The sequence below is a fragment of the Dipodomys merriami genome, unplaced genomic scaffold, assembly GCF_024711535.1.
Source record: "Dipodomys merriami isolate MVZ:Mamm:240054 unplaced genomic scaffold, mDipMer1.0.p SCAF_28, whole genome shotgun sequence".
NCBI lineage: Eukaryota > Metazoa > Chordata > Mammalia > Rodentia > Heteromyidae > Dipodomys > Dipodomys merriami.
Genome location: NW_027204270.1, coordinates 11,265,189 through 11,280,755, shown reverse-complemented (window position 1 = coordinate 11,280,755; position 15,567 = coordinate 11,265,189). Strand labels below are relative to the sequence as shown.

Below are 15,567 nucleotides of genomic sequence, written 5' to 3'. Positions count from 1 at the left end.
TATGAGGAAAAGATCTGACTTTAGGGTCAAAACATCCTCTCTGGGACAGTTATTGGTGGCAGGTTTCCAGGGACAGTCGGTCCCCGTGTGAATCCCTGATCACAGAGCCTACCTCAGGCCAAAGATGTTGAATATTAGCCATCAAAGGTACCGGGGAAGACAAATGGGGAGCCTCTGGGTCATTCTACACAAGCACTTGCAGAGTGTGTGATGAGAACATACGGGGTGCGCCAAGAGTGTCCGATGGACCTACAACTCTGGATTAGCCCTGAGTGGACGACCGACCTGCTTCTCCCTTCCTGGGCTCACAGGACGATGTAAATACTTTCCCTTGTAAAAGGTCAAGTGGTGAGAATTTCTTGCCCAAGGCCTAGGCATGCACTAGGGAAACATCTGTTTGATAAACCAAGCTAGAAGGTCCTATCTAGTCCGTATTTTCCCTATCATGCCAATGATCGGTATCTCCCAATGTCCTGCTGGGTTTCTACCCAAGCTCCATTTCAGCCCCAAGGCTGTACAACCCCTAATCCTTTTTTTTTTTTGGGGTCCGGTCGTGGGGCCTGAACTCTGGGCCTGGGTGCTGTCCCTCAGCTCTTCAGCTCAAGGCTAGCGCTCTACCATTTGAGCTACAGCGCCACTTCCGGCTTTTTTTCTTTTTGCTTATGTGGTGCTGAGGAATGGAACCCAGGGCCTCATGCATGCAAGGCAAGAGCTCTACCACTGAGCCACCTTCCCAGCCCTACAACCCTTAATCCTGAGCCTCTCTTCCCTGCTGCCAGGTCTCCCAGTTTGTCCTTGAATCCTGCAGATGAGTCCTGCTCATCTCTCTGTACCTCTTCTTCCCGTCTAACCATTAACATCCTCAATTTTTAGCCCACTGCCCAGACCTCTGCCCACTCCACCCCAAACCCCAGACTCACCCAGGAACAAAACCTCACGGTCCAGTTGGCACTTCAGTTGGCACTACAGGGAGGTGACGGTGAATGTGTCCTCAGGGTGAGGTTCCGCCATGGGCCCCAGGAAGCTGCTCTTGGGGCCCCCACCCAGGCCAGGATGTGCCTGTGGCATAAAGCCTGGATACCTGTAGGCAGTGTCCTGCAGGGGCAGCAGCGAGTCCCTTGGCACAGGGGACAGGGTCAAGTCACTAAGGAGTGGGCAGCCATAGCCAGCAGCGGCTGCAGCAGGGCCACGGGGTGGACCGGGTGGCCGGGCCATCTCCAGTGGCTCCTTGTCGGCCTTGGGCGTGGCTGGTGGGCTAGCCAGGTGAGGGGCACTGAGGCACGCGGCCTCCGTCCTGCCCAGGAAGTCAGCTAGCAGCCCCGATCCCACCTTGCCTTCATAGGGTGGGCTACGGGCGGCGGAGCCCGGTGGGTACCAATAGGCCGTGCCCTTGCAGCTGGGGGAATCATAGTGCGGCTGGCCCAGCGGCAGGTCCCGGCAGCTCAGGTGGGCCTGGGCTGCAGCTGTGTGGCCCAGGCTGGCCCCCTGGAGCCCATGCTTGAGGGGCTCGCAGGCAGTCAGCTTTGTGGGTGGTGGCCGGAGCTCTTCCTTGAAGCCTAGTGTGGGCGAGCAGGTGGGCGAGTAAGCCTTCTGCAGGCCAGCATCAAACACCGTGGGCGGGTGGGCCAGTGGTGGGAAATGCTTGCCATCCAGCTCAGGAGCACCCAGGCTGGGTGAGTCGCAGTGGAAGCCTTGGCCGAAAGTGCCGTCGGAAGGTGTGGATGGGTTCATGGAGTAGGGTCCCATGAAGTCACAGGGATCCCGTTCTCCCACACTGAAGGCCCTGGACTGTGAGGGCAGTGGAGACATGCTGCTGTCCCCACTGTAGTAATCGAGGCCAAGGTCTGGGCTGTCCTGGAACAGCGGATTGACCGGCTGTGGCTTGGGGATGAACTTGGCTTTGGCTGCTGCACCACCTCTCTCCTTCTTGGCTGAGCAAGCCCCACCCCCCCGACCACCCCGTGGTTGCCGGGGCCCAGTGCTTCGTTTGGATGGGTAGCCCGAGGCAGTGGCCGAGGCAGATGTGGAGAAGCCCAGATGCGAGGCCTCGAACAGGTCCACCTTCTTCCGCCGTCCACGGCCGGGCTTGGAGCTGCTCTGGAAGAGGACGCTCTGGTTCCAGTTGTAGCCGGGGGCGGAGGATGCCTCGTTCCAGTCCATCATCAGTTTCTCCAGGCTGGACAGGCTCGACTGGCCCTCGCTGCTGGAGGCCTCACTGTTGGCACGCCGAAAACCGCCCCCTCCGACGGGCTGATTGAACTGGGTGCTGTCGGAGGAGGACTCGGAGAAGGTCTCCGACACGGTGGTCTGCTGCTTCACCTTCTGCGGCGTGTAGTTGGAGATGTCCAGGATCACGTTGGGCTCGCTGACGTGGCAGTCGAAACTGGGATTGTAGAGCTGACTGAAGGCCTCAGAGGCCCAGTCCAGGCCTCCGTAGCCCTGCCGGAAAGGCCACTGAGAAGCCCCCGAAAACTGCCGACAGTTCTCAGGCGAGGGCTGAAAGGAGGAGGAGGAGGAGGAGGCGGCAGAGGCTGCGGAGGTGGCAGACGCTGTGGTGCCCTTGGGCACCATGTAGCCACCGGGGGAGACGGTGCTAGCACGACTATCACAGCGCAGGGGAGTGGGGGCTGAGCCGGAGAAGGGGGTACCTTCAGAGCTGTTGAAGAAAGAGGCCTTGCCGGGGGGCAGGCAGGGGCCCCCAGCGGGAGGGGGCGCGTAGCCAGCGCTGTGGGCACTGCTGGGAGAGGCAGGCAGGCTGTTGCCACTGCCGTAGGCAAAGCTGCAGTCCTTGCTGTTAGCACAGTCCTGACCCGAGAAGGGCTTGGCCGGGGCGAACACACTTTGTCCAGCCCCATAGCCACCGTACTGGGGAGGGTAGGTGTTGGCAGGGGGGTGGGTGGTGGGAGAGCGCGCCACAGCTGAGGGCGGGGGTGCCAGCTTTGGGAAGGCCTCAGCCGCCCGACAGTCTGAAGTGGCTGGGGTTATCCCATAGCTCGTTGCCCGTCCTGGTGGGAAGGTCTGGCGACTGGAAAGAACAGGCTGGAAGGAGGGGTCTGCCCCGCCCCCACTGCTGCCCACCGCCACTGGGCTGGCCTTGGCTCCCCGGCTGGGGAAGGTGGCCAGGCCCCGCTGGGCAGGCAGGGCACTGGAGGGAGGCCCTGCATAGGTGCCTGATGCCTTCCGGGACTCTGGGCGAGAGGCTGAGAGGGCAAAGTCCAAGAGGTCGGAGGAGTCATCGGAATCGAGCAGCGAGCGGAAATAGCCAGTGAAGAGATTCTGGCGTTCCTGGCTGAGCTCCGTCTGGCCCGAGGGTGCGCCCGTGCCATAGTAGCTGCCGCGGCCTGAGGCCCCGCTCTCCAGCCCCGTGGAGGCGAAGGCCCGGGCCTCGGCCCCCTGGAACCCACAGTTTCGGCCAGCTTGCCCGCCTGGGTGCCCATGGTGAGGGGCCCAGCCACCACCCTTGTCTCCCCCCCACTCAGCGCCGGCCTCTCCGAAGCCCGGGCCGCTGGGCACCTGGTCTGGAAACAGAGTCCCGTTCTTCCGAGACCTCCTCTTGCGCTTGGGCTTGCCAGTCATGGCATCCACCTCCCCTCGGCCCCGTTTCCGGGGGTGTCCCAACTCAGTGAGGCCGGGACCCCCAACCCCAGGGGCCGCCACGGCCACCACCTTCTTTTTCTTGCCGATGCCCTCGAAGAAGTCACTGAAGGAGCACCGGGCGGCCTTGGCTGCGTGACCCCCGCCCCGGCCCCCAAAACCACCAGTTTTGCCCCCACGCCGTCGGAAACCCTGAACGCGATGCAGGAAGTGCGAGATGCTCTGCGTGTCCGGGGCCTGGTGTACGGACTCGGGCTCGCTGGGCGTCCAGCAGCGGGGCGGGGAGCACCGCCCGGCGCACTGGCTCTGGCGGTTCAGGAAGGCCAGCTTGGCGAGCACGTCCGAGTACTCGGCCTTACTGTCATTGGCATCAGCTGCATAGGACGGCTGGGGCGAGGCCAGCTTTTGCTTCCGCCGCCGTCGTTTCTTCACTTCTGGGATGGCCAGAGTGGCCGCCGCCACGGTGGCCGCCTCGGCCGCCACCACGGTTGGCTCCTTGGGCTTGCCGGGACCCAGCAGCAGGTTCTTCGGAGGGCGACCGCGCTTCCGCTTGAGAATGATGGGCATCTCTCCCGGGGGGAAGACCACGACCACGTTCCGCCCGTTGTTCTTCATCTTCAGCAGGGGTGTGGGCTCTGCGGACACGCGCAGGCCCAGCTCCTTGCCCTCCACGCTCAGGCTGCTGCTCAAGGACGACACCTTGTAGGTGGTCTTGTTCCGCCGCCCCAGCGACACAGGGATTTTCGCCATTTTCACCACCATGCGCCGGACGCCCCGGCATTTGCTTTTGCGGGTGGGGACGCCTGGGGTCTGGGAGGACTCTGGCTCCAGCTCTGGGACTGGGCCTGGCAGGGCGGGGGGCGGGGGAGGCGGTGGCGGTGGGGGCTCGGCGAGGGCAGCTGCCAGCCCCGTAGGCATAGGCAGGGGCAGCAGGCGGCCCTCAGGTCCAGCGTCTGCCTTCCGACCCCTGCCGGCTTTTCGCCGGCGACACAGAATCTTTGGCCTATCAGTGCGCCGCAAGGCGTACTTGGGGTGGCCCTCAGGCCCAGGAGGGCCATGGGGTGAGCACAAGTCCAGGCGCAAGGGCTCAGCCAATGGACAATGTCCCAGTGGCTGCTGGGGCTCCAGACGGCGCCCAGGGACATCCAGCAACTTAGGCAAGGGGTCAAGCGCCTGGGGATCGAGTAGCTGGGATTCTAGCGAGTCAGGAAGTGTATCCAGGGCCTGCAGGGCCAGGCTCGGCAGTCCCAGAGGATCCGCAAGGGGCTGCAGGGGTGGCAGCTCCAAAGCTTCCCCAAGTGGCTCTAGCGCCTGCGGGTCCAGGAAGCGGGGCTGGGGGTCCAGAAGCTGAGGCTCTGGCTCTGGCGATGGCGGCTCAAGGGCCTGGGCCTCTAGCAGTTGGGCCTCGGGGCAAGTAAGGGAGGCCAGCTCACTGAGGATGTCAGCGTCAGCGAGTTCCGAGTAATCAGGGCCATCTGGCTCGGGCTCGGGGGGCAGACCCGTGGCTGCAGCTGCAGCTCCAGGACTATGGCCTTGACCAGGCTGAGGACTGTCTCTAGGTTCGGGCTCGGGCTCATAGAGGGGGTGGCCAGGCCGCTCTGACTTGGCATGAGGGGTGGTGCGCTCCTCAGGACTGCGGATGCTGTTGGCCAGACTGGGTGAGGAGAAGAAGCTGTACTGCAGGTCCCCGGGGGGAGGGGCCGGGGGCCGGCTCAGCCGCAGCCCACCACAGTCCAGATGCACGCCGCTGTGCTGCAGGTCCTGCGAGAGCCGGGTCAGGTCCTTCATGATGTCGATCAGCTGCACCACCGGACGCAGGTTCACACGGCCGTTGTCCCAGTGGCAGCGGGAGCTGTTACCGTCTGCGGCTGGTGTGGGGCAGCGGGCCTGGGAGATGGGCCGGGCTGCCCGAGGGGGTAGTGGGTCGTCTCCCTTGGCAAGGACTGGTGGGCGCCGGGTGCTGGGGTCCCGGCGTGGGGGTGGGCGTGGATTCTCAGAGAAAGTGTGGGTGGAGAAGGCCTTGTCGGGTGGGCTGGCGGGAGGCCTGGTAGGAAGTAAGGGCCGGGGGGTGGGGGGACCGCTGGGGTAGTACTTGGGCTCCCGGAGGTAGTCAGGAGAGCTGCACACGGCACTGGAAGTCACCACCAGGCCCTGGGGCTTCACACGCATCCTGACCTTGTCCTCCGAGGGCCGCCGGGCGGGGCCGGGGCTGACATGAGGGTGCGAGAAGCCGGGACCAGGACCTGCAGGAGAAGGATAGCGGGAGGTCCCACACTGCGCCTCCTCAGCAGCTCCCATACAGAAGCAGCCCCCGATCCTCCCCCCACCATCTCGTCCTCCTGCTCCAGCCCTGCCCCGAGCCGCCTGTGGCTCCCATAGACAACCGACCCCCCTGCTACATCCTGTGTCAGAGAGGCCCGTTAGCTGGATGAGGTGACCACTTCAGATCAAGCTTAAGGGGAGGGCCAGAAGGTCCTGTTGTGGGCAAAGACTCCCTCCTTTCTGCTCCCATCCCGGAGGAGATTACAACAGAATACCAGCCACTCACCCTCGGCTCTGCCGCCTGGGCTGTCACACTGGAAATCTCTGCGGACAACAAGACACGCAACAGATCTGAATTCTCCACATGATGATTTCATGGCCACACTCAATCCCTGCCCACCTGCCCGCTGGCCCAGCCTCCTCCAAGTGCCACCCCCAGCCCCCTCCGGCGTGCCCACCCAGCTGACCTGGGAGAGAAAGGGCCCCCGTGCCTGGGGGCTCTGCCAGTCGCTGGCTGTCAGCTGGGGATGTTGCAGAGCAACTTCGGCCTGAGCCCAGGCCTTGGAGTGTGGACAGCGCCTGGAAAGGACCATCGCAGCTCAGGTTTAGTGAGCACCTACTGCGCGCCAGGCACTGGGTGGGAAGCTGTCCAGGCATCGCTTCATTTATTTCTTCATACCAATCCTGTGAGGTAGGGGCTATTAATAACCCCATTTTGCAGATGAAGAAATGGAGGCTCAGAGATGAAGTAACACCATTCATTGACATACTCATTTATGGGGTGCCTACTCTGTACAAGGACTGGATAAGCAGACATTGGTCAGATAATCACAAATGATTTAATTATTAGTGGGATAAGAACTGCAAAGAAAAAGTTAAAGAGTGCCTGAGGTGAGAGGTCTAGCAATCACTAGAGTCAACAATAAAAACCTATATTTTGGGGATACTTTCTCTACTGCCAACAGTGGGCCAAGCACTTAATATAGATTATCTCACTTAATCCCCCTTCGAATCTGAGATCAATACAATTATCCTCACCCATTTTTACAGAAATCATCTACTGAAGGCCCTAAGTACCATGGGGGCAAGGGTGTCTGTCATTTTCACGGAATCTATCTCCCAACACCCACAACAGCATGTGGGAGGCTGCAAGCATAGTTCAAGAATTAGGGGCCAGGGGCTGGGAAGGTGGCTCAGTGGTAGAGCGCTTGCCTTACATGCATGAGGCCCTGGGTTCGATTCCTCAGCACCACATAAGCAGAAAAAGCCAGAAGTGGCGCTGTAGCTCAAGTGGTAGAATGCTAGCCTTGAACTGAAGAGCTGAGGGACAGCGCCCAGGCTCAGAGTTCAGGCCCCACAACTGGCAAAAACAAACAAAGAGTAGGGGGCCCGCCTCCAAGTTGAGTTCAAGACCCAGTACCTCCAACACTCATAAAGGCCCAGAATACCAGAACAGCATGTGGCTCACAGAAGTATTCAACAAGACATGGGTTGGCTGGGCTCTGGTGGCTCCTCCTTGTAATCCTATTCAGGAGGTTGAGATCTGAGGATCACTGTTCTAAGCCAGTCTTGGCAGGAAAGTCTGTGAGACTCTTTATCTCTAATTAAAAACCAAAAAGCCAGGGGCTGGGAAGGTGGCTCAGTGGTAGAGCGCTTGCCTTGCATGCTCAAGGCCCTGGGTTCGATTCCTCAGCACCACATAAGCAAAAAGAAAAAAGCCGGAAGTGGCGCTGTGGCTCAAGTGGTAGAGCGCTAGCCTTGAGCTGAAGAGCTGAGGGACAGTGCCCAAGCCCAGAGTTCAGGCCCCACGACCGGACCCAAAAAAAAAAAAAAAAAACAAAAAAAAAAACAAAAAGCCAGAAGTAGAGCTGTGGCTGAAGTGATAAAGTGCTAGCCTTGAGCAAAAAAGCTAAGAGACAAAGCACAGGCCCTGGGTGCAAGCCCTAGTACTGGCATGCGAGCGCATGCGTGTGTGCATATGCACACACACACACACACACACACACACACACACACACTGGTTGAATAAATGAATATGGCAGATGGAGCTATCAACCTTGCCTTTTCTCATGAAGCTATTTCTCTCTCTCTTTGTTGGTTGTGGGGCTTGAACTCTGGGCCTGGGTACTATCCCTGATCTCTTTAGCTCAAGGTGAGCACTCTACCACTTTTGAGCCACAGCACCACTTCCCGGTTTCTGGTGGTTAATTGGTGATAAGAGTCTCCAGAATTTCCTGCCTGGGCTGGCTTTGAACCTCAATCCTCAGATCTCAGCCTCCTGAGTAGGTAGTATTACAGGTATAAGCTACCAATGCCTGGCTATTTCTCTCTCTTTTTTTATTTGTTGGTCGTGGGGCTTAAACTCTGAGCCTGGGTATTGTCCCTGCATCCTTCAACTCAAGGCAAGCGCTCTACCACTTGAGCCACAGTGCCACTTCCAGTTTTTGGGTCATTAATTGGTGATCAGTCTCACGGACTTTCCTGCCCAGGCTGGTTTTGAACCATGATCCTGGGATATCAGCCTCCGGAGTAGGCTAGGCTTATAGGCATGAGCCACTGGCACCCAGTTTATTTCTCTTTTTTTTTTTTTTTTTTTTTGTCGGTCGTGGGGCTTGAATTCTGGGCCTGGGCACTGTCCCTCAGCTCTTCAGCTCAAGGCTAGTGCTCTACCACTTGAGCTACAGCGCCACTTCCGGTTTTCTGATGGTTTATTGGAGATAGGAGTCTCACAGTCTCTCCTGCCCGGGCTGGCTTTGAACCGCGATCCTCAGATCTCAGCCTCCTGAGTAGCTAGGATTACAGGCGTGAGCCACCAGCGCCCGGCAAGTTTATTTCTCTTTTTAAAGACAGGGTCTTAACACATAGCCCAGCTGGCTGGAACTCACAATCCCCTTACTTTGCTTCCATAGTGCTGGGTTTACAGACATACACCACCATCCATACCTGGCTCTCATGAAGTTCCTTCTTATTCTTCTCTAGCTCCAAAAGAGCCAAGGAAGACTCTGAGAGAGAGCCAGACAAGGACATGGAAAGGGCGAATCTTTGAACTCTCTCCGAAGCCCCATCCTACCTCTGGCTTGGGTCAAGGCCTTTGCTACTTACTCTCAGGGCCCTATCTATTTCACCTTTATAGTATTTATCACAACTGTAATCAATTACTGGTGTGACTAGCTGTTTCGTGTGTCTGCCCTGAGAATGTTGGCTCCTCAGGGGCAGGGATCACATCTGTCTTGTTTACTGCTGTCTCCTCTGACCCCAAAGCCTGGGCTATGGATGCTACATAAATATTTACTGAGTGACTCCCTGGGCTGGTCAGGGCAGAGCTGGGATTTAGATCCAGGCATGTTTGACTCCCAAGAGAGTCTGAAAACTCTCAAGAGTTGGGCTGATACCCAGGAGCTAGGATCTTGGAGGTCGGGGGACTGGATGGGAGCTGATCACTGTGAAGGTCTTAAGAGACACAATGGCTGGGGTGCTGGTGGCTCACGCCTGATGCCCTAGCTACTTAGGAGGCTAAGATCTGAGGATCACAGTTCAAAGCCAGCCAGCCTGGGCAGGAAAGTCCATGAGACTCTTATCTCCACTAAACCACCAGAAGACCAGAAGTGGCTCTGTGACTCAAGTGGTAGAGTGCTGGCCTTGTGTTGAAGAGCTCAGGGACAGTGCCCAAGCCCAGAATTCAAGCCCCACAACCAACAAAATCAACAAAAAAACCAACAACCCCCTCCCCCCTCACAATGGCCAGTGCCCAGTGTTTGATCCTGACTTAGCAGTGGGTCCCCAGGGCCCACCTCCCACTACAGACAGGTAGAGACTCTTAACTGGCTGCCGTACTGCCCAGAGTTGTCATTCCATAGGAAGACTTCAAAGCTGGCTCAGGCCAGGCTGGTGTGACAAAGGATATTCCTTTGTGCCCCATATGATCCACGGAGTCTCACAGCAGCCCAGGAGGCACGGATGGTTTATTATCCCCTAGGTACAAGGAAAACAGGTCTAGAGCCCTGGTGAAACTTGCCTGAAGTCACACAGCTGCTCAGAGGCTGCTTCCTAATTCTGCCCTAAGGCCAAAGCCTCTTTCTACTCCCAGCCCCTCACAACTCTCTTTTAGCCACTTCTGGAAATGCTCCTTCCAAGCTGTGGTCTAATTTAAGGCTGGGAGGGACCTTAAAATTATCTAAGCCATTGGCTTCCAAACCCTGGGCCTGGGGGAGCTGTGTAACATTCCAGATACCCAGGCCCTAGTCCAGGGGAGTCTGACTCACACATCTGAGGGACATCTGGGGATCTGTATTTTTAATCCGTTACCCCAGTGGGTACACTGTTCTAGTGCCATCTCATGCCCTTCCATTTCAGATGAGGAGACTGAGATGGGAAGAGGGAAGAGACAGACTTTGCCTGAGGCCACACAGAGCACATGAAGGGCCCTTTTGTTGCTTTTCTCTAGGTGGACCACTGCTCTGCCTATAGTTCCTTCCCTCTCAGCAGGGCCCAGGCCTCAGTGGCGGCTCCTCATTGTCCCACCTATTGGCTCACTCAAGGCTTGGCTCTCTCCTGTGTCCGTCTGGCTGTGGACCTGTCCCCTCCCAGGTTAGGGCTACTGCTTTAGAGGGAGAGCCTTGGAGAGATTCTGCAGTCTCCGATAGCATGGTGGCCCTCTGGCTGCTGCTGCCCTCTTTGGAGACACCCACCAGAAGCCACCAGCCCCTACTTTCCACAGGTAAAAGGCTCACCAACCCTACAGGCAATGGAGACCTCCCACTTGGGGCCTAAGGGTGTGATCTTGGCAGAGGAGATAAACCTCCTCCCCAGTGGTGGCTTCTGTTCCACCCACCCGTGAAGACCTTTGGCAACGTCCTCCCGACTCTGTCCACTGCTTCTCTTTTGCAGCCTCCAGGATCTGAGGGAAGGAGCTGGATCCCCTCCCCCGCCCCCGCCCCAGCAGGCAGCCATTCTCTTGGCCCCTCCCAAGGATACCACCTAGCCCAGCTCTGAGAACAAAGTGGAAAGAGTCCTTCTGTCTGCTGGCTGCTTCTGGGTCAGTGTGTCTGAGCTTGCCCACGGGGACACCAGCGAGCTGGGAGGGGCCCCAACCTGCACGGCTCAGTGCCGGGAAGCTCCAGCCCACATCCTTGAGTCCCCAGCCCCACCCTCCCCACTGTGGCTGTGACCACCCCACCCCTTCCCCAGCCCCCTCCCCCACCCACAGTCTCCCCAGGGGAGCCAGGCTGCCAGCCCCAGCTCTCACTTCCGGCCTCATGACCCTCTCTCCCCAGCCTGCATGTACTCCCTTCTCCCGTTCCCCTCCCAGTCTGGCCTGAAGGCCCAGGGATGTCCCCTTCCTCTGGGCAGTAGGAAACAAGGCCGCCCTGACACTCTCCCCATACTTCCCTTCCCCTTTAGGGCCTCACCAAACAGGCTCAGCTCTTTCCCTCCTTCCAGGAACTAGGCATCATCACACTCTCAGTTTTCTTCCCTTCAGCCCCCTACCTGCTCACCCCATCTGCAGATCTTCCCTGATCCTAGCTCCAAATAACAACAAAAGTAGCACTGATGGAAAGAGTGATGATATCGGTCACTTATTGGCATTTAAAGGTTTATTGGCATTCAGTCTCTGCTGGAGTCTGAATTTAGTTTGGTTGGGCTCCTCTAAAACCAAGTTTGGTTCTCCAGAGATTCAGCCTCCTCTCAGCCTGTTTCCTCCAACTGTCCTAGTCCCAACTATCATTTCTATCATTTTTGACTTCTGTCTTCCTCCCAGCTGCTAGTCACCACCTCCCACCAATCATCCAGATGTACTACCTTCCCTTGCCACTAGGTGTCCCCTTGGAGCCGCTGATGCCCCCAAGGGGAGCTGGTCCTGCCCCGCCTCCAAGGCCATCACCCCCCCCACCCCCAGCACAGCACTACACAGCACGGCACACCCCACCCTACCCCCAACCACACAGAGCTCCTTTGTGCAGCCCTCGCCCACCCTCTTCCTGTCCAGAGCAGGGCACCTGGCAAGCAGGTCTGTCCCTGAACCGCCCCCTGCCAGCCCCCTGCCCCGGGTGCCAGGTGTGTGGGCGGCACTGCCAGCTCTCGCTGGACTCGAGGGTCACCCTGTTGGTGGCCCTCCCTTCCTCCCTCTGAGGTCACCCAGGGACTGAGCTTCCCGCTCTGCTCCACCCCCATCCCCTCCTGCCCTCGGCCCTTCCAGGCTCCTGTCCTTGTCTTTCCTTCCGTCTCCCTAAGGACTCTCTCCTCCAGCCCCACCAGGCCATCCTCCCACCTCTCACCTCCCCCCACTCTCCCCAGAGAGTGAGCTGGGCTCCTGCCCCGCCCCTGCCTCCCGCCCAGGTCTGAAGAACTCCTCCCCCTGGAAAGTCACTGCTGGAAAGGAAGTGACTTCAGCGATTTGGCCACCAGGCTGGGCACTGCTGAGCCCAGCTCTGCTCCAGGCTTGCCCGGCCCACCTCCAAAGCACAAATGGAGCCATGTGCACATGCCACCCCACCGTGCACCCAGAACCTTGGGCACACATCCTGCCACTGTAGAGGGCTCAGGTCTCCTCCCCAGTATCCACAGAGCCCCTGTGTCCCACATACCCCCTGTGCCCACAGCTTCCCAGAAGCTAGCCCGCATCCCACACACTCACCACTCCAGAGCACCACACAGAAAGTCCTTGACCCACCCACCCCCAGCCTAGTCCACTTACATAATTCCTGTGTACACAACCCTGGGCACCTGGGGACAGAGCCCGACACACACACCTGCTTGCACCCAAGCCTGCCCGCCAGGGCATTTACAGACAGGTAGCATACTCAACTTGATCCTCCCACAGCCCTACCTCCCTACCCTACCCATCCCAAGAGGCCCCACCCCCAGACCTCAGGCCCCAGGAATGCTCCTTTGGAAGCTGGGTGGGGTCCCTAGCAGGCTGGGTTCTAGGGAGCTTCCCGGAGCCCCAGGCTTCATGTGTCAGTTCAGGGAGTTGCCTCGGCAGGGCAGGGCAGCCCTACCTGGCCCCCGCCGCAGGGAACCACAGTGGGCTAACCTGGGCAGGTCCTGCCACTGTCCAACCCCCTCGAGGTCCACCGGGCTTCCTAGCACACCTGGACAACCTAAGTTCTCCCAGCACCTCGTCTCAGCCTCCCAGCTCTCTGCTTCCTTCCACAGACTCTGTCTAAAGGGGTTCTATAGGGCTGGCCACCGGGCACTATCAAGTGGCACTCACTGGATATCCGTGAGTCCTAGTTTCCCTTTCTGGACAGTGGGGAAGTTGAATAATCTGGGCCAATATCTGTTGATTCTTGACTTAAGAGCCTCTTCTCAGTCTATATTGGGAGGGGATCCCTGAAGGACTAGCACAGGCACAAGGCCCAGGCCCAGGCCCGACTTCCGCTTAGTTACCTGAGCAGGCTGTGCAGAGGCCTGGCTCAGCAGGAACGGCTCGTCTTCACCAGCGTCTCCAGGGTGGTCTCCGTGGAGGCCTGAGTATAGCCCCTCACCTGGGGCCCTCTGCACACACTCAGCTGGGCGGGCTCTGGGGTCCAGGCCGATGGGCAGACAATCAGGCAAGCTCCCATCTGTGGAAGCAAACATAGCACAGTAGGTATGAGCACGGATGCAGGGAGCCACCCACGGCAGAGCACAGAGGGACAATGAACTAGGAGGAGGCTATTCTACATGGGTCTAATCCAGCTCCAACCACATCCTGTGGCAGAGTTGTAAGTCTGTTTCTCTCTCTCTCTCTCTCTCTCTCTCTCTCTCTCTTCAATCCTGCGGCTTGAACTCAGGGCCTGGGCACTGTCCCTGAGCTTCTTTTGCTCAAGGCTAGCACTCTACCACTTGAGAGCTGCCACTTCCAGCCTTTTCTGTGTATGTGGTACTGAGGAATCGAACCCAGGGCTTCGTGCATGCTACGCAAGCACTTTACCACGAAGCCACATTCCCAGCCCAAAGGGAAGCAGCATGTTTGTATGTCTACATACACACAATGGTTGAAGGAACCTGGCTTTGAAGAGGCAGATAGGCCTTGGCTCATCAGTGTAAGCCAGGAGGACCCTCTCTGGTTTCTCCTGTTCTCATCCCTCAAATGGGAGCACTCTACGGAAGCTGTGTGTACTAAGAGCCCGTTCTCTGCACGGGTGGGAGAGTGGCTGTTCGCAGTGGTGTGGACACAGATTTCCACGAGGATGCATATGCAGCTGGTGCTTGCCCGTCTCCAGCAGCAACTGGTTCTGTCTCTTGTTTTCTTTAATAACCATGGCCTTCCTCAAGAGCACCCCCCCTTCCAGCCCATTTGTATGCCGCCCTGAGGTCTGTACTGAAGCCCAGAGGGGGTCTGGGAACCAGGCCTCATGGACTGCTTCTAGGTTCTGGTTGCCTGGGAATATGTATGTGTGTGATAGAGATTTCGGCTGTGTAAACACACGGCTGTGAGTGTTCAGTTGTCTGGGTAAATACACCTGTAACGGTGAGTTTCTGGGTCTACTTAGCTTGTCTGCATTTCTGTACACCTGTGTGAGTACATGCATGCTTAAGCATGTCCATGTATGGAAGATGGAGATGGGGCTCAGTGGCAGGGTGCTTGCCTAGCATTAGCGTACCCTACAGAGGTCCTGGGTTCGATCTCTGGCACCACATACAGAACAAAGTATAAACGTGTAGGACCATGTGTTTGTTCCTTCATAGCTTGTGCGTCCATTGTGTGTCAGAGTGTGTACATGCCAGGAGACTGATGAGTGGACTCTATGTGTGGTTACCTAGACGTGTGGCTATGGGCACCAGTTGTTTCTATTCTATTGAGTGTGCATCTAGTTGTGCCTAAGAGGACAGAGATGTAAGTGCCTGTGTGTGACAGGTGTGCCCAGCTGTAGTCAGGCTGTGCGTATGCGTACGTGTGTACACACTGTGCCTGGCTCTGTATCTCACTCACCGTGTCAGGAGCCAAAACTGGCTCCTGCCTGTCTCAGCTCTCTGGGTGTGTTGGGCGGTGGGGGCTGATCCTCCACTGTCCCTGCAGGTTTGTAATCTCCAGGCCTGTGACTGCAGGCACTGTGTCACTGCACATCAGCACTGTTTCCCTCCTACCTCTTTCTTTCTGTAGGTTATCAGGGTCATGGTGTCCCTGTCGGTCTGCTTTGCCACAGGTCAGCATGTGCTTATGGGTACGTCTGTGAGTATGTGGATTTGTATGACCTTAATAGTGTCTGCACCCCAGGCATCTGTGTGTGTGTGTGTGTGTATGTGTGTGTGTGTGTGTGTGTGTGTGTGTGTGTGTGTTGGCGGGTCCTTGGAAGAGCAGTACCATGCCACTGTGTGTCTGTGCTCGTGTAGCTGTGTCAGTGTCCCCATGTGTGAGATGGTCTGTGCCACAGCACCGTGGGCCTCGGTGTTTGTGTGCTGCCTTTGTGTTAGTGGTGTGCACGCACACACAGGAAAGACCCTTTGTGAGACAGTGTGCCTGTGTCACTGTGTTTGTATGTGCCTGCTTCCCCCTCCCTCCTCTCTCTCTCTCTCTCTCTCTCTCTCTCTCTCTCTCTCTCTCTCTCTCTCTCTGTAGGAGCCAGACAACTCCCCAAGCCTGGATTAGGGACAATTTATCCACAGGCAGAGAAGGAGAATTCCAACCTGCCAGAGCCTCCCTCCTCTCAGCTGCCCCCGGCCCTGTGGTTGGGTGGGCACAGAAATGCCGCCCAGCAGCCCCCAAGCTCAGGGAGCCCCCACCTC

The 15,567-nt window shown here is 58.1% G+C and overlaps 1 protein-coding gene across 5 annotated transcripts in view; it reads right to left on the bottom strand.

Moving 5' to 3' along the window:
• Ahdc1 (AT-hook DNA binding motif containing 1) overlaps window positions 1-15,567 on the bottom strand; it is a 70,369-nt gene that overhangs the window by 11,673 nt on the left and 43,129 nt on the right. For 2 of the 5 annotated variants that reach the window (XM_070037524.1, XM_070037525.1), the window contains exons 3-6: window positions 13,246-13,421; window positions 6,324-6,540; window positions 6,143-6,180; window positions 921-5,837 (exon numbers count right to left, since the gene is read on the bottom strand). In XM_070037524.1, the coding sequence (XP_069893625.1) occupies window positions 964-5,763 (4,800 nt within the window). In that variant the 5' untranslated portion in view covers window positions 5,764-5,837; window positions 6,143-6,180; window positions 6,324-6,540; window positions 13,246-13,421 and the 3' untranslated portion in view covers window positions 921-963. Of the gene's footprint in view, window positions 1-920; window positions 5,838-6,142; window positions 6,181-6,323; window positions 6,555-13,245; window positions 13,422-15,567 lie in introns of all 5 variants that reach the window. The other 3 variants (XM_070037520.1, XM_070037521.1, XM_070037523.1) reach the window with 2 other exon arrangements.